Source organism: Pan paniscus, chromosome 10 (assembly GCF_029289425.2).
Source record: "Pan paniscus chromosome 10, NHGRI_mPanPan1-v2.0_pri, whole genome shotgun sequence".
Classification (NCBI taxonomy): Eukaryota; Metazoa; Chordata; class Mammalia; order Primates; family Hominidae; genus Pan; species Pan paniscus.
The window spans coordinates 29,962,717-29,980,620 of NC_073259.2; the positions used below are offsets into that span (position 1 = coordinate 29,962,717).

The window sequence follows — 17,904 nt, forward strand, 5'->3', positions numbered from 1 at the left end:
TTTTCAAAATTTATTTATTTATTTATTTATTTATTTATTCTTTGAGACGGAGTCTCGCTCTGTCGCCCAGGATGGGGTGCAATGGCGAGATCTTGGCTCACTGCAACCTCCGCCTCCGGGGTTCAAGCAGTTCTCCTGCATCAGCCTCCTGAGTAGCTGGGATGACAGGCGCGCGCCACCATGCCCAGCTAATTTTTGTATTTTTCGTAGAGACAGGGTTGCACCATGTTGGACAGGCTGATCTCGAACTCCTGACCTCAAGTGATCACCTGCCTCGGCCTCCCAAAGTACTGGGATTACAGGCGTGAGCCACGGTGTCCGGTCCAAAATTTATTTTAAACAGACTAAAATTTTGTCCATGAAAAGAAGGAGAGCATTCTTAGGAAGTCCTACTCACGGGATCTTTCCATGCTACTAAATGTCACTTCATTTATTTGGTCACAGATTTATTAATTTATTAATGCAACATAGAGGCAGTGTAGGCTTAGGCTGCCTCGACTTGACTGCCACTCCGCCTCCTCACTAGTTGACCTCAGGCACTTTAGTCTATCCGTGCTTCAGTTTACTCGTATGTAAAATGGGGATTGTTAATAGTACCGACCTCAAAGGGTTTCTGTGAGGTTTGAGTTAATACATCTGTTTGACACACAATGTGCTCAATATTTACATTTCATTGTTGATTATTCAATATGTACTAAATACAGACTAGGTTGCTGCCACAGACTACAAACAAAACTTGGAGAGGGAGGAATGGTAAGAGCATAGAATAAAACTAATGTTTTAACAGCTACCTTTATTTAGCTGTCCAAGACACTACACCAGGCATTTCCTATATAAAATACCTTGAATCACTCTTGCATCATGTTTCTAATTTATGTGTTTAAAATGTCAGGCTAGTGGCTACAAGATGTCGCTAAAGGAGAACTGGGTTTTAATTTTTTCTTGTTTTTAGAGAAAGGGTCTCGCTCTGTTACCCAGTCTGGAGTAGAGTGGTCATAGCTCACTGCAGCCTTGACCTCCTGGGCTCAAGCAATCCTCCTGCCTCAGCCGCCCAAGGAGCTGGGACTACAGGTGCATACCATCATACCTGGCTATTTTTGTTTGTTTTTGTAGAGATGGGGACTTGCTCTGTTGCCCAGGCTGATCTCTAACTCCCAGGCTCAAATGAACCTCCCACCTCAGCCTCCCAAAGTGTTGGAATTACGAGTGTGAGTCCCTGTGTCAGGCCTTAATTTTCTTCACGCTGCTCTCAGTTGGCTTCCCAACGAAATAGGTTCTTTGTTGTTCTGGCATACAAATTTTCTTTTGATTGTAATCCTTGCATGCATTATGTTTCTACTATTCAAATTATTAATTATTCAAATTAATTATAAACAAGAAGTATCTCTTGTTTTACTTCTGAGAAAACCAAAGTCATGGTACTCTCAAGACTAGAGATAATTCAACAAAGCCTGTGAATCTCCCTCATTTGGAATCTCTCTGGGCCCAATCTGTTTTCCACTGCTAGGGCGCTGCTGCTAAAGCTATATCATATGAAACCACCCTCCCTAAAAGCTCAGGGACCATCTCCAAATAGGAGGGCGAGTGAAACTGTAAGAGCTGGATGGATGGGTGGAATCTGGAAGCTAAAGTAACTCCATCTTTGGTACTAATCTGCCATGTTGGTTTCTGATTAACCCTGTTCCCGGAAGGCCTCTAAGATTTCAGGTTGTGTGAGAGCACATACTGTAAATTCTGCCCTTATGTCAAAACAGCCTTGATGTTATTGTACTTCAGTTGTCTACACATCCTGATGTGGTTTGGCTGTGTCTCCACCCAAATCTCATCTTGAATTGTAATTCCCATAATCCCCTCATGTCATGGGCGGGATCAGGTGGATATAATTGAATCATGGGGTTGGTTTCCCCCACCCTGTTCTCGTAATAGTGAGTTTTCATGAGATCCGATGGTTTTATAAGGGGCTTCCCCCTTTGCTGGGCACTCATTCTTCTCTCCCCTGCCGCCATGTGAAGAATGATGTGTTTGCTTCCCCTTCTGCCATGATTGTAAGTTTCCTGAGGCCTCCTCAGCCCTGAGGTACTGTGAGTCAATTAAATCTCTTTCCTTTATAAATTACCCAGTCCCAGGCATTCCTTTATAGCAGTGTGAGAACAGACATAATACACATCCCTTCTGAATTACATATACCCTTTCCATATGGGGGTTAATGGTGAGGGGATCCACCATCTTGTTTCACTGCTGCTGGAGACACAGACATGGCTTTTTTCACAAGTTGCTATTGAATGTTTCTTTCTAAGAAAAAAAATCTCAGGCTAGGATTTCTGCCCTACCTATTTCAGTATATCTTTCGAGTCTAGCACAGTGCCAGCCTGCTAGTTTCAACTCAATAACTGAATCATTGCATGAATTCTTATATTAGCTGTGATGATCAACTGTGGAGTATGAAGGCCCAATACTAATCTTGGGCTGAGTGCCTCTGCAATCTGTATGTTCAGCATATTCCAGCCTCATCCTAAAGAATATGGCAATTCAATCTATCGTATTATAGATGTCTTTACTTGCTGTTTTGTTTGTAAATTCATTTTATGGCTACTTCTTATGTTGAATGTCATACAAAGCCTATCTTCAGTTTATCTAGTAACATTAGCTCTTTCATTTATGGTAGTTGAAATACCTAGAATTGTAGAAATCTCTTTCAACTTTGTAAACTCATATTATTTCAGAACAAATAAAGAGGCTAGGCGCGGTGGCTCATGCCTGTAATCCCGGCACTTTGGGAGGCTGAGGCAGATGGATCACAAGGTCAAGAGATCGAGACCAGCCTGGCCAACACAGTAAAATCACGTCTCTACTAAAAATACAAAAAAAAAAATTAGCCGGGCATGGTGGCACATGCCTGTAGTCCCAGTTACTTGGGAAGCTGAGGCAGGAGAATTGCATGAACCTGGGAGGTTGCAGTGAGCCGAGATCACGCCACTGCACTCCAGCTTGGGCAACACAGTGAGACTCCATCTCAAAAAAAAAAGCCGGGTGTGGTGATGCATGCCTGTAATCCCAGCACCTTGGGAGGCCGAGGTGGGTGGTTCAGGAGGTCAGGCGTTCAAGACCAGCTTGGCCAACATAGTGAAACCCTGCCTCTACTAAAAATACAAACATTAGCAGGACGTGGTGGCACATGCCTGTAGTCCCAGCTACTCGGGAGGCTGAGGCAGGAGAATTGCTTGAACCGGGAGGTGGAGGTTGCAGTGAGCTGAGATCGCACCACTGCACTCCAGCTTGGGCAACAGAGTGAGACTTCATCTCAACAACCACAACAACAACGACAACAAAAAGAACAAATAAAGAAGCACTTGGTGGAATCCAACTGAAGAGGACCTGAGAGAGGTATTACATTTGACCATTCCATATTCTGCCTCCTCCGTCCATGAAGGGATGGGCAGTTTCTCATCTCAGATGAAAATGTTAGTCATCAACATGTTGACCAATAACACTATCATTTTGTAACTGCCCAAAAGGCTCCTTTTGTAACTGCCCAATAGGTTCCCTGCTGCCTAGACAGACCCAATTTATCAAGATAGGGGAATCTCAATAGAGAAAGAGTAATTCACATAGAGCTCCCTGTATGGGAGACTGAGTTTTATTATTATTCAAACCAGTCTCCCTGAGCATTCAGGGATCAGAGTGTTTAAGGCTGATTTGATGGATGAGGGAAGGTCAGTGAATTGAGAGTGCTGATTGGTTGGATCAGAGATGAAATCATAGAGAGTTGAAGCTGTCCTCCTGCGCACTGAGTCAGTTCCTGGGTGGCGGCCACAAGATCAGATGACCCAGTTTTTTGATCTGAGTGGTGCCAGCTGATCTATCAAGTACAGGGTCTGCAAAATATCTCAAGCACTGATCGTAGGTTTTACAATAGTGGTGTTATCCCCAGGAACAATTCGGGGAGGATCAGAATCTTGTAGCCTCCAGCTGCATGACTCCTAAACAATAATTTCTAATCTTATGGCTAATTTGTTAGTCCTACAAAGGTAGTCTAGTCCCCAGGTAAGAAGGGTGTTTTGGGAAGAGGCTGTTATTGTCTTTGTTTTAAACTATAAACTCTAAACTAAGATCCTTCCAAAGTTAGTTCAGCCTATGCCCAGGAATGAACAAGGACAGCTTGGAGTTTAGAAGCAAAATGGAGTTGGTCAGATCAGATCTCTTTCACTGTCTTGGTTATAATTTTGTAATGGTAGTTTCAATTTTAACATAAAGCATGTATGCTTGCATATGACAATGCTTTTATGTATTAATTGCCAACATTTTTGAGCATGTTTGCCAAACAGTTTTTTTTGTTTTTTGTGTTTTTGTTTTTGTTTTTGAGACAGAGTTTCACTCTTGTTGCCCAGGCTGGAGTGCAATGGCGCGATCTCGGCTTACCGCAACCTCTGCCTCCCAGGTTCAAGCGATTCTCCTGCCTCAACCTCCCGAGTAGCTAGGACTACAGGGATGTGCCACCACACCCGGCTAATTTTGTATTTGTAGTAAAGACGGGATTTCTCCGTGTTGGTCAGGCTGATCTCGAACTTCTGACCTCAAGTGATCTGCCAGCCTTGGCCTCCTAAAGTGCTGGGATTACAGGCATGAGCCACTGCGCCTGGCCGTCAAACACAGTTTTAAAGTGTTTATACATCGATCCTCACAACAACTCTACGGAGATAGATACTATTATTATCCCCATTTTATAGACAAGGAAACTGGAGTGCATAGAAATTAAGTAGCTGAACTGGGATTCATTTGTAGTCATTGAAATACAAATAAAAAAATAAAAAAAAGAGCTGGGATTGAAACACATATAGTCTGACTCTAGAGTGTGTGCCACTAACCTATCTCTCAAATGAAGGTCCATTAGGATTGATGACAGTGTAGGACTATAGTACTGAGTCTGTTCTTCCTATAAATATGCTCAGAAGGCCCTTTCTTATAATGACAAAACTTTATTTGTACCTGTCCCATGTCTCCCTTTTCTTTCAATTGCTGAAGTACTTGAAAGAATTATGATAGATAACATTTGTATATGTGGTCCCTTATGGTTTTCACCGTGCCTCCATGTATCTTCTAATTTGTTCCTCTAACATTGTAGGGATGGAGCAGGTATCATCATCACCATTTTAAATTTACAGATGAGGAAACTAAGGTAGATCTATTTTAAGGAACGTATCCCGAGTTACATAACTGGTAAATGGTAGACTAGAACCTTGGATTCTTGATTCAAGATTTCTTGCCTCCAGTACATCACATTCGTTTCCTGTGCGTACTCTTCCTTTCCTTCACTTTTTGTAATCTGTTTTTTCACTCCCAAGTCACTCAACTAAAACTCCTACAAATTTTCCAGTCGTGGGACCATTTTTATTCATTTATTCTTTTCTTTCAACTTCTCTGTTGACTATTTCCTTCCTCTTCAGAATTCTCTTCTCTTTTGACTTCTGACCCTATATTATTATTAAACTCCTTTTACTTTTTTGACCATTCCTCTTTGTCTTCCTCACCATATCCTTTTGCTCCCTTAACATGTTTTCTTCCCCAGGCCTTTGTTCTTAGCCATCTGGTTTTCCTTTGCCTACACCTGCTCCCTTAGTAAATTATCTGTTTCTGCAGTTTCAACACGCAATTCTATGAAGATGACTTCCAGTTCTGTACTTCTGGTCCTAATATTCTGTACTGCCAACTTGCATTCACAGATGCCTGCATGTCTCACCAGCACCTCAACTCTAACATGTCTGCAATGGACTAAATGTGTGTGTCTCCCAAAATTTATATGTTGAAACCCTAACTCACTGTATGGTATCTGGAGGTGAGGCCTTTGAGAGAGAATCAGGTCATGAGAGTGGAGCCCTCATGAATAGGATTAGTGCCCTTGTAAGAGGAGCTAGAGAGCTCTCTTTCCACCATGTGAGGATACAAGAAGACAGACAGCCATCTTCAAACCAGAAATTAGGCCCTCACAAGACACTGGATCTGTCAGCATCTTGATCATGGGCTTCCAGACATTTCTTTTCTATAAGTTTTTGGATTTTTAAAAATTCTCAGCTGAGTGTGGTGGCTCATGCCTGTAATCCCAGCACTTTGGGAGGCTGAGGCGAGTGGATCACGAGGTCAGGAATTCAAGACTAGCCTGGCCAAGATGGTGAAACCCCGTCACTACTAAAAATACAAAAATTAGCTGCGCGTGGTGGCGGGTGCCTGTAATCCTGGCTACTCGGGAGGCTGAGGCAGAGAATTGCTTGAACCCAAGAGGTGGAGGTTGCAGAGAGCTGAGATCATGCCACTGCACTCCAGTCCGAGTGACAGAGGGAGCCTCCATCTCAAAAAAAAAAAAAATTCTGTACAGTGACCATGTACTACTTTGATAATCAGAAAATTAAAAAAAGAAAAACAAACTTTTTTTTTTGCTTTGTCACCCAGGCTGGAGTGCAGTGGTCCAATCTCTGCTCATTGCAACCTCTGCCTCCTGGGCTCAAGCAATCCTCCCTCCTCAGCCTCTGGAGTAGCTGGGACTACAGGTGGGCACCACCATGCCCAGCTAACTTTTTTTAGTAAAGATGAGGTCTCACTATGTTGCCCAGGCTGGTCTTGAACTCCTGAGCTCAAGCTATCCACCTGCCTTGGCCTCCCAAAGTGTTGGGATTACAGGTGTTAGCCACTACAACTGGCCAAAAAATTTAAAAACTGCCTATAATAAAAGGTAAAAAAGAAATTATTTCATTCACTCTTTGAGCATTTATCGAATTTACCTCCCTCATGAGGTCTTTCCAGATGTCCTCAACCAGGCTTGTGCTTGATCATATCTTTGACACAGCTTGCTAGTTTTTTTTTTAAATCTCTAATTGCATTAATATGTTTTAATATGTTTTTGTTGTGTATTAAGTTTGTGTGGTTATCTTACCTATTAGTCATTTTTTGTGTGTATGAATGAGAAAATAACTATTTTATTTTGGGGAGCAGGCAGACATTCAGCCTCAGAACTTCTGGAATTGCTTCTTGATGTCTGCGACCTTGGTGACCTTGAGCACATTGAAGTACTCCGTCTTGTTCAGGGACCGGCACTTATCCAGCGTGACAATGTCGCTGATCTGGACATCCTGAAGCAGGGGAACAGGTGCATGGACATGTTCTTGTGGTACTTCTCGAAGCAATTGTACTTGCGGATGTAGTGGAGATAGTTTCTCTGGATGACAGTGGTCCTCTGCATCTCCATCTTGGTCACCATGCCATACAGGATCTGCCCTCAGATGGAGACGTTACCAGTGAACAGGCATTCCTTGTCAATGTAGGTGCCCTCAATAGTCTCTTTGGACCTCTTGAAGCCTAGATCGATGTTCTTGTAAGTACCATAGGAGCTGCTTCTTGCCAGTTTCCTTTAGCAGGACCCTCTTCTTGCTTTGAATGATGGTCAGCTGCTTGTGGTAGGCATGCTTAGTCTCAATCCACCATCTTCTTGGCTGCCTGAGAAAAAACTAGACAATTATTGTTATTATTATTATTTTGAGATGGAGTTTCGCTCTGTCACCAGGCTGGAGTGTGGTGGTGCGATCTTGGCTCACGGCAACCTCCACCTTCTGGTTCAAGCAGTTCTCCTGCCTCGGCCTCCTGAGTAGCTGGGACTACAGGTGCACCACCACGCCCAGCTAATTTTTGTATTTTTAATAGAGATGGAGTTTCACCATGTTGGCCAAGATGGTCTCAATCTCTTGACCTCATGATCCACCTGTCTCGGCCTCCCAAGGTGTTGAGATTACAGGTGTGAGCCACCATGCCCGGCCAAAACTAGACAATTTGTAAAGATTGAAAGTAAGTGTTATCCTGATTCTGTTTATGGCTAATAAATATTTCTCAGTAAATATTTGTGAAATGTATTGAGTTGAACCAAAAAGAACATAATTACGAGCTGATAGCTACTGAGTTCTGTGTCAGATTCTCTGTGTGTTTCATCTCATTGTTCTTAAAGCCGAATGCCATTGTCACTAAAAGCTTATGCATAATGGGCTTCTTGGCAGAGAAAGAAGTTGGAAAACAGGTCAGGAATGCTGCCTTTATTGGTCCTATTCCAACCATTAGTTCCTCTTACAGGAAGTACATGTGCAGCAGGAAGCCTGAGAGGCAAAATAGAGCATTGGAGTATTATTCAGTGAAAGAAAACATTAATCCAAATCATTTTTCTGGTTTTTATAACAATGACATCTTTCCTTTGTATGTCATCTAATTACTAATAGTAGATTACTAATAGTAGATATTTAAATGATCAGTATCCATTAATAATAAGTATAGGGCTGGGCGTGGTGGCTCACGCCTGTAATCCTAGCACTTTGGGGGCCAAGGCAGGTGGATCACCTGAGGTGGGGAGTTCAAGACCAGCCTGACCAACATGGAGAAACCCCGTCTCTACTAAAACTACAAAAATTAGCTAGGTGTGGTGGTGCATGCTTGTAATCCCAGCTACTTGTGCGGCTGAGGCAGGAGAATTGCTTGAACCTGGGAGGCAGAGGTTGCGGTGAGCCAGAGGTTGCAGTGAGCGAAGATCACACCATTGCACTCCAGCCTGGGCAACAAGAGCGAAACTCTGTCTCAAACAAAACAAAACAAAACAACAACAACAACAAAAAAAAACAAGCAACAACAACAACAACAAAAAAAACAACTAAGTTGAAGCACTAAGAGATTCCTAAATGAGACACCTTTAAAAAGTCAGGTTTAGGGCTGGGTGTGGCGGCTCATGCCTGTAATCCCAGCACTTTGGGAGGCTAAGGCAGGCGGATCACCTGAGGTCAGGAGTTCGAGACCAGCCTCAACATGGAGAAACCCCGTCTCTACTAAAAATACAAAATTAGCCGGGCATGGTGGTGCATGCCTGTAATCCCAGCTACTTGGGAGGCTGAGGCAGGAGAATTGCTTGAACCCGGGAGGTGGAGGTTGCAGTGAGCCGAGATTGCGCCACTGCACTCCAGCCTGGGTGATAGAGTGAAACTCCTTCTCAAGAAAAAAAAAAAAAAAGGTCAGGTTCTATTTATAGGCCACATATTCTAAATATCTTACTGTGTGTACTGTCTGTCTTTAGTTTCAAGTGGGGGGAATGGGAATACTTGGGATCCCTAGAACCATTGAAGAGTACTTCTAGTTTGGAATCCTTACATGGTTCTCATGGCCTAACCTACTGGTCTCTTCTCCACTAAAAATGTGACCCCAAAAAGGTAACATTTGCCTTGGGTCAATCTCAGAAAGTTAGACTTGTATCCAATCAGAAGAATTTAATATTACCTTGTAGATAGGGAGCAGAACGACCACATATGTAACAGGAAATCACATACTTGTTGAACTTTTTCTTTCTTTCTTTCTTTCTTTCTTTCTTTCTTTCTTTCTTTCTTTCTTTCTTTCTTCCTTCCTTCCTTTCTTTTTTAAGACAGAGTCTCACTCTGTTGCCCAGGCTGGAGTGCAGTGGTGCCATCTCGGCTCACTGCAACCTCTGCCTCCCGGGTTCAAGTGATTCTCGTGCCTCAGCCTCCCAGGTAGCTGGGACTACAGGTGCCCGCCACCACACTGGCTAATTTTTGTATTTTTTGGTAGAGATGGGGTTTCACCATGCTGTCCAGGCTGGTCTCGAACTCCTGACCTCATGTGATCCACCCACCTGGGCCTCCCAGAGTGCCGGGATTACAGGTGTGAGCCACCATGCCCAGTCAACTTGTTCTTTAGACGCTTATATAGTATTTACTCCAGTCCAGGTTCCTGTTCTAGGTACTATTGAAACTTTTTAAATCCTCGTAATAACCCTTTGGGGGTTGGTACTATTATCCCCATTTCATAGATGGGGAAACTGAGGCATAGGTCATTCAGCTACTGAATAGGAGAGCTGGAATTTGAACCCAGGTCATCTGGCTCTACAGTTCTATGCTCATAACTACTGTGCTTCGAATTATTTAAATTGACCATCCCTGCACTTAAGACCACTGTTCTGATGAAATTCAAGGAGACTGCATTTGAGGATTAGTCCAGGTAAGTAATGTCCCATTCCTTTTGATAATTTTATCAAGAAACATCTATTAAGTGCTTGATTGCAGGAGTTCCTTTGCCAAATGTTTCTTGAGTTTGGATGAACTTACAAGATAAGGAGGGGGTACCTATCTTTGGCGCGTTTGGGTTAACCATGTAAAACAGGGGTATCCAGGCTTTTGACTTCCCTGGGCCACATTGGAAGAAGAAGAATTGTCTTGGGCCACATATAAAATATACTAACACTAATGATAGCTGATGAGCTAAAAAAAAAAAAAATCGCAAAGAAATCTCATAATGTTTTAAGACGTTTATGAATTTGTGTTGGGCCACATTTAAAGCCTTCCTGGGCTGCATGTGGCCTATGGGCCATGGATTGATGTAAAGCTTACCAAAAGATAAGGGAATGTGAATGCTTCATATGTCTATGGTGCTCATAGAGTCTATAATTCATCACATTTGATCCTCACATTTTATAGATGATGAAACTGAGGCTCGGAAAGGTTGTGACTTTCCAAAAGTCTGATAGATAACAGAGTTAGTGCCCTTATCTAGTTCTCCTGACTCCAAATCTAGTGATCTTTCCTATATATTTAAATCCGTTTCCTGCAATAGAAATTTTGCTGTTACCTTGGCAACACTGCTGTACAGTGCCTGGAAACCATTGTATTGCCTTCTCTGTGTGCCACGAAGTTAAAAGTTTAACTGAAGTCACCTTGACCACCAATCTCCCAGTCAAATTCCCTTCTTTCTGTGCTTCATTTTATTTATTTATTTATTTTTTAATTTTAGATACGGAGTCTTGCTCTGTCGCCCAGGCCAGAGTGGAGTAGGGCAATCTCAGCTCACTGCAACCTCCACCTCCTGGGTTCAAGCAATTCTCCTGCCTCAGCCTCCCGAGTAGCCAGGATTACAGGCATGTGTCACCACACCCAACTAATTTTTTGTAATTTTAGTAGAGATGGGGTTTCACCATGTTGGCCAGGTTGGTCTCAAACTCCTGACCTCAACTGATCCACCTGCCTCGGCCTCCCAAAGTGCTGGGATTACAGGCGTGAGCCACCACACCCAGCCTGTGCTTCATTTTAATGTTTGCTAAGCTTAGTGCACTTGTCACCAAAAGCTTATTCAAGATGGGCTTCTTGGCAGATATATCAAGTATGCTGTCTTTTTTGGTCCTGGTCCAGTCATTCTGTTTATCTTAGTCCTGGGAAGTAGGTATGAAGTAGGAAGCCTGAGAGACACAAAATAGTAGACTAAGGTAAGGCCTTTCCCTTATGTGGGCCTCACTTTCCACCTCTGATATTGTAGTCATTCATCTTTCAACTGCTTTTGTGAGGTGTGGCTATTCAGCAGAGGTGAAGCGCCTTTGCCTTTCTGTTGGTTTGAAGCAACAAACTCTATTTAGAGTGGTTTAGATAATGAGTAGTCTTTATTTTGGAGGAAATAACCATGCGGCATCTTTTATCAATAAAGGTTGCTATGGATGGTGTAGTTCATTCATTTTTCATCCATTTATGAAGTTAGGAAGGCTCAGATGTGTGATGAGATCCTAAGAAAACTTTAACTACTAGGTCATTTAAGATTTTGCCAGCAGGTGGCACTTCTCTTTACTCACTTGAGTTCCTTAACATGATCTTAGACTTAAGTCTAGCCAGACCCTTACATGGCGGTGGTTCGTGCCTGTATTCCCAGCACTTTGGGAGGTCAAGGCAGGCAGATCACTTGAAGTCAGGAGACAAGCCATGGCCAAGATGGTGAAATCCTGTCTCTACTAAAAATACACACAGAAAAAAAATTAGCCAGGCATGGTGGTGCACACCTGTAGTCCAAGCTACTTGGGAGGCTGTGGCAGGAGAATGGCTTGAACCCAGGAGGCAGAGGCTGCAGTGAGCCGATATCATGCCACTGCACTCCAGCCTGGGTGACAGAGGGAGACTCTGTCTCAAAAAAAAAAAAAAAAAAAAAGTTTAGCCAGACCAAAACATTTCTCTTTCCCTTTGTACCAGTGTAGTCTACAATATCTGTTTATGGATTGTAATATATTTATACCTTCTTTCCACAAGGGATTTGAAGTTGCTTATAACATACAGTATACAATAATAAAATATGTAGAAAGGGAGAATATAAGGAATATATCTAATTTGATTCAGGGTTGCTGGCAGCCACAGCAATGAACGATATGGTTTCATTATCAGGTTTTTGGGTCAATGGGGAGGGGAAGAGAATAACTTTTCTAGGATTCGAAATAAAAAATGGAACTTCTGACTTAGAGCATTTCTGTTGTGCCCTTCTCATTTCTCTAACCTAATTAATAAGTTATTCTTGGCCTGTAAAAACTAAGGAATACTTACTCCTCTGCAGCCTCAGGGTATGTAATCCGCATTCTTCAGTCTATCAGCTTCAACTTTTCAAGATGCCAGCATCACCCATTCATTCTTCCTGCATAGATTGTCCTGGGCATTGGAAACAAAACCATGTGCCTTAGGTTGGTTTGGGTGTGCTCACATCAATTCATGTGAAGAATCCCTTTCTCAAAGGCTGGGCGAGGTGACTTAACGCCTGTAATCCCAGCACTTTGGGAGGCCGAGGTGGGCGGATTACCTGAGGTCGGGAGTTGGAGATCAGCTTGACCAACATGGAGAAACCCCGTTTTTACTAAAATATACAAAATTAGCTGGGCGTGGTGGCGCATGCCTGTAATTCCAGCTACTCAGGAGGCTGAGGTAGGAGAATCGCTTGAACCCGGGAGGGGGAGGTTGCGGTGAGCCGAGATCGCGCCATTGCACTCCAGCCTGGGCAACAAGAGCAAAGCTGCGTCTCAAAAAAAAAAAGAAAAGAAAAGAAAAAAAAAAATCCCTTTCTCACTGGTTGGAGAAAGAAGACCTATGTTTACACTCCGACAATATCAGAAAGCTGTGCCAGGCCATGTTATAACCAAAAGCTAAATCTGTGTGATTGGGTTTAATAGGTTTCTAGGGTTGTTAAAAATAAATCGGTAAATTAAACTCTTTCAAGTTTCTAACAGGAAACCAGATTGAAGCTGGCTTCCATTACCAATAAAGTTTGTATCGGATGGTGTGATCCGCAACAGAGTACGCAGTGGTGGGGACTGGCATGAGGGGTGGGCGGGAGAGACCCTAAAAATCCACCGCCCTTTGGCCGCAGGGGACTTCACGGTGATGAGCCCGAGGTGCCCATCAACTCGGGCCTGAAGGACCAGCGTCTTGCCCCGCCCATCGCCGTCTGAGGTTAGGACAAAGATCGAGAGGCTGGACAGGGCTGGGGAGGGCGCTCCAGGGAAGCCGACCTAGCGTCGATTCCTGCAGTTGCGGCCCGGGTCCCCGCGCCTGGGAGAGGAGGCGACGCGTGGCCGGCGGCTTTGTGGCGCGCGGGTTCCAGCGCGGGGGCGGGGAGAGAGGGCGAGCTGAGGGCCTCGAGTCCCAGCACTCCGCCCCGCTGCGGGCGCCGGGCATGGCCAGCCCCTTGCCGTCCGGCTTCCCCGCGCGCAGGAACAGCCGCCTGGATGTGTTCCTGCGGCGGCATCTGCCGCCGGAGGTCTACGACGCGGTCCGCGCCTACGAGCCATGCATCGTGGTGTCCAACTCTGAGAACCACATCCTCAAGTATGTGGTGCTAAGCGACCGGCTCGTCTACCTAACCGAGTACCCGCCCAAGTCCATCCGGCGGGTAGTGGCTCTGCGGGACGTCGTGGCCATTGACCTGGTGAGCGGCGCGGGTGGGCAGGCGGGCTCGGGAGCGCAGTGAGAACTCCCGGCTGGGGCCCCCAAACCCAGCCCTCCTGCGCGGGGAAGGCTGCCCCATCCTGCCCTCGACTCCCCTCCTCTTATTTGAGAACGAGGAACACAGGGAAGCTGTGGATTGCTGTGAGCACTCCTAATACAAACACGTCTCCCATTCTCCTCGTGTCTGCCTGTTCACCCATTCTCCCGCCTCCCCTACCCCACGTAGGGCTACAGGTTTGAGAACCGAGCTCCCTATCAAAAATACGTTTTAAAGTCATTCCTTTGTTAACAAAGCACCTAGTCAGTGTCAGGCACTGTGCTAGACTGGGAGGATGCAAAAACAAAAGAGGGCCCCTACCTAGAAGCAGTCGCTGGAGGGCTAGAAAGCCAACACCCGTGCAAATAAATGCTGTGTGTTAAGTGTTGTTATATCTCATTTACTTTTTTGCCCCCGATGCTTAGAGCATGTTAGGTGCTCAATAAGAATAAATGCATAAGGCCGGGTGCCGTGGATCACGCCTATAATCCTTACACTTTGGGAGGCCAAGGTGGATAGATCACCGGGGGTCAGGAGTTCGAGACCAGGCTGGCCAACATGGTGAAACGCCGTCTCCACCAAAAGTACAAAAATTACCCAGGCGTGGTGGTGTGCACCTGTAATCCCAACTACTTGGGAGGCTGAGGCACAAGAATCGCTTGAACCTGGGAGGCGGAGGTTGCAGTGAGCCGAGATCGCCCCACCTGCACTCCAGCCTGAGCTACAGAATGAGTGAGACACCGTTCCCCTCCACCCCCTCCCCCGCAAAAGAATAAATGCATGAATAAGCAGATGCGTTAATGAGATGCGCACAGGAAGCTTGGCAATCTCAGGCGGCTCACTTGATCCAAACTGGGCGCAGGGCCTGCTGGGAAACGTCTTGGAAGGAGGGACGTCGACGCTAGGAGCTGGGCCTGAAAGACGTCGGGCCTGCCACAGCCTGTCCCCGGTTTTCGGGTGCTGTTCCTGTACCCCTTTCGTCCAGGAATAGATTTACCTTGTAAACCAGCAACAGACTGGAAGCACGGTCTCCTCTCCAATTACTGTTTTCCCCGCCTGGCTCCCTTTGTCTGAGCTGCTCTCCAGGTGTGTTCTTGGTTTTTCCGTTGGGGACAGGTGTCTAGCCTCGTTTTTTCATTCCCTTGACTGAGCCCCAAGGGAGAGGTTGGCGAGACGCTTGATGGAGCTGTTTTGCTGAGGAGTCATGGCTTGTTTTGAACGAGTCTGTAAGAAAAGAATAAAATTAAATGAAAAAAAAGTTTTTTTTCTACTCGGAATACCTTTGTGAACTAATATAACTGTGCCAAGTTATTTTCTTTGTTGAGGAAAAGTTCGGGATACAACATTGCTTTTCCTCACTACCATTGTTTCCATTCTCTTGAACTAAAACAATTTTTTTGGAGACAGTCTCACTCTGTCATCCAGGCTGGAGTGCAGTGGCACCATCACGGCTCACTGCCGCCTCAGCCTCCAGGGCTCAAGCGATCCTCCCACATCAGCCTCCCAAGTAGCTGGGACTACAGGCTCATGCCATCACAGCTGGCTAATTAAAAAATTGTTTTTTGTAGAGACAGGATCTTGCAGTGTTGCCCAAGCTAGTCTCAAACTCCTGGGCTCAAGTGTTCCACTACAGACAAGAGCCACAGCACCTGGCCTTGAACTAAATTTTTTTTAAATTTAAATTTCCTTTACTAAGTGTTTTTTAAAACTTTAGACTGGGTAAGGTGGCTCATGCCTGTAATCCCAGCATTTTGGGAGGCCAACGCAGGGGAATCACATGAGCCTAGGAGTTGGAGACTTAGGTAACCTAGCAAGACACCGTCTCTACAAAAATAAAAATAAATAGCTGTGTATGGTGGTGCATGCCGGTGGTACAAGCTACTTCATAGGCTGAAGTGGGAGGATACTTTGAGTTAAGGAGTTTGAGGCTGCAGTAAGCCATGATCTCACCACTGCACTTCAGTCTGGGTGACACAGCTAGACTGTCTCTAAACAAACAAACAAAACACTTTAAAAGGGGCCAGGCATGGTGGCTCACGCCTGTAATCCCAGCACTTTGGGAGGCTGAGGCAGGCGGATCACCTGAGGTCAGGAGTTCGAGACCAGCCTGGCCAATGCGCCACTGGGTGTGGTGGCACATGCCTGTTATCTCAGCTGCTCGGGAGGCTGAGGCAGGAGGATCACTTGAGCCAGGGAGACAGAGGTTGCAGTGAGCTGAGATGGCGCCGTTGCACTCCAGACTGGGCAACAGGAGCAAAACTCTATCTCAAAAACAAAAAACTTTGAATGCTCAGCTTTTTCTATTGTCTCCAGTGTAAACATTTATTGTTTTGACACAAAAGTAATGATTTTAGGATATTGTTACTCTCCTCCAAAAGAGACATTTATTTATGTCAATAGTGTTATATATCTCTTGTTTTTTTGTTTTGTTTTGTTTTGTTTTGTTTGGAGACAGGGCCTTGCTCTGTTGCCCAGGCTGGAGTGCAGTGGCCCGATCTCAGTTCACTGCAACCTCTGCCTCCCTGGCTCAAGTGATTCTCCCACCTCACCCTTCTGAGTAGCTGGGACTACAGGCACGTGCCACCATGCCTGGCTAGTTTTTGTATTTTTTGTAGAGACAGGGTTTTGCCATGTTGCCCAGGCTGCTGGGCTTAAACGATCCACCCACCTTGGCCTCCCAAAGTGTTGGCATTACATTACAAGCATGAGCCACTGTGCCTGGCTTGTTTTTTTGTTTTGTTTTGTTTTGTTTTACCTGTGAGCATCTAAAAAGTACTGTAAAGCTCCTTTGGCCCTGAGCCAAGAATCCTACAAAAAAGGATACCAATTTATTTATTCATGCTTTGTGGACAAGGTTTACCTTTCAGGCATAAAGAATGTGTAATGGCTATAAATGTACTGAACAAATCTAAGTTTTCAACATTGTTGGTAGCTTGAATGTCCATCTTGCACAATATAGTTCAACTTTGGAAGTTGCGATAGGCAGAATAATTAAGCCCCAAAGATAAGCACACACTAAATCCCTGGAACCTGTGAATATATTACATGGAAAAGGAGAATTAAGGTTGCAGATGGAATTAAAGTTGCTAATCATTTGTCCTTAAAATAGGGAAATTAATCTGGAGTATCTGGGTGGGCTCAATGTGAACACATCTTTTTTTTTTTTTTTTTTTTTTTTTTGAGATAGAGTCTCGCTCTGTTACCCAGGCTGGAGTGCAGTGGTGCAATCTTGGCTTGCTGAACCTCTGCCTCCTGGGTTCAAGCAATTCTCCCACCTCAGCCTCCTAAGTAGCTGGGACTACAGGCACGCACCACCATGCCTGGCTAATTTTTGTAGTTTTAGTAGAGACAGGGTGTCGCCATGTTGGCCAGGCTGGTCTCAAACTCCTGACTACCTGGCCTCTTACACTTTTAAAGATGTGTTTATGGCTGGGCGCAGTGGGTCACACCTGTAATCCCAGCACTTTGAGAGGCCCAGGCGGGCAGATCACCTGAGGTCAGGAGTTTGAGATCAGCCTGGCCAACGTGGTGAAGACCCATCTCTACTAAAAATATAAAAATTGGCCAGGTACGGTGGCTCACTCCTGTAATCCCAGCACTTTGGGAAGCCGAGATGGGCGGATCACCTGAGGTTGGGAGTTCGAGACCAGCCTGACCAACATGGAGACACCCCATCTCTACTAAAAATACAAAATCAGCCAAGCATGGTGGCACATGCCTATAATGCCAGCTATTCGGGAGGCTGAGGCAGGAGAATAGCTTGAACCCGGGAGGCGGTGGTTGCGGTGAGCCAAGATTGCGCCATTGCACTCCAGCCTGTGCAACAAGAGTGAAACTCCGTCTCAAAAAAAAAAAATATATATATATGTATATATATATATATATAAAAATTAGCCAGCAGTGGTAGCACACACCTGTAAGCCCAGCTACTCAGGAGGCTGAGGTGGGAGAATCGCTTGAAGCCGGGAGGCGGAAGTTGCAGTGAGCCAAGATTGCGCCATTGCACTCCAGCCTGGGCAACAGAGTGAGACTCTGTCTCAAAAAAATAAAAATTAAAAATTACAAAAAAAGTGGAAGAGAGGGGCAGAAGAAGAG

General features: G+C 45.0%; 1 protein-coding gene and 1 pseudogene across 2 annotated transcripts in view; one reads left to right on the forward strand and one right to left on the reverse strand.

The window, feature by feature from the left end:
- Positions 1 to 95: 95 nt before the first annotated feature.
- Positions 96 to 12,750, reverse strand: LOC100967609 (small ribosomal subunit protein uS17-like; annotated as a pseudogene).
- A 556-nt stretch (positions 12,751 to 13,306) lies between these two features.
- Positions 13,307 to 17,904, forward strand: part of C10H12orf56 (chromosome 10 C12orf56 homolog) — a 118,996-nt gene continuing 114,398 nt past the window's right edge. The window contains exon 1 of one of the 2 annotated variants that reach the window (XM_003824806.7): positions 13,307 to 13,752. In XM_003824806.7, the coding sequence (XP_003824854.2) occupies positions 13,501 to 13,752 (252 nt within the window). In that variant the 5' untranslated portion in view covers positions 13,307 to 13,500. The remainder of the gene's footprint in view (positions 13,753 to 17,904) is intronic. The other variant, XM_008978444.5, reaches the window with a different exon arrangement.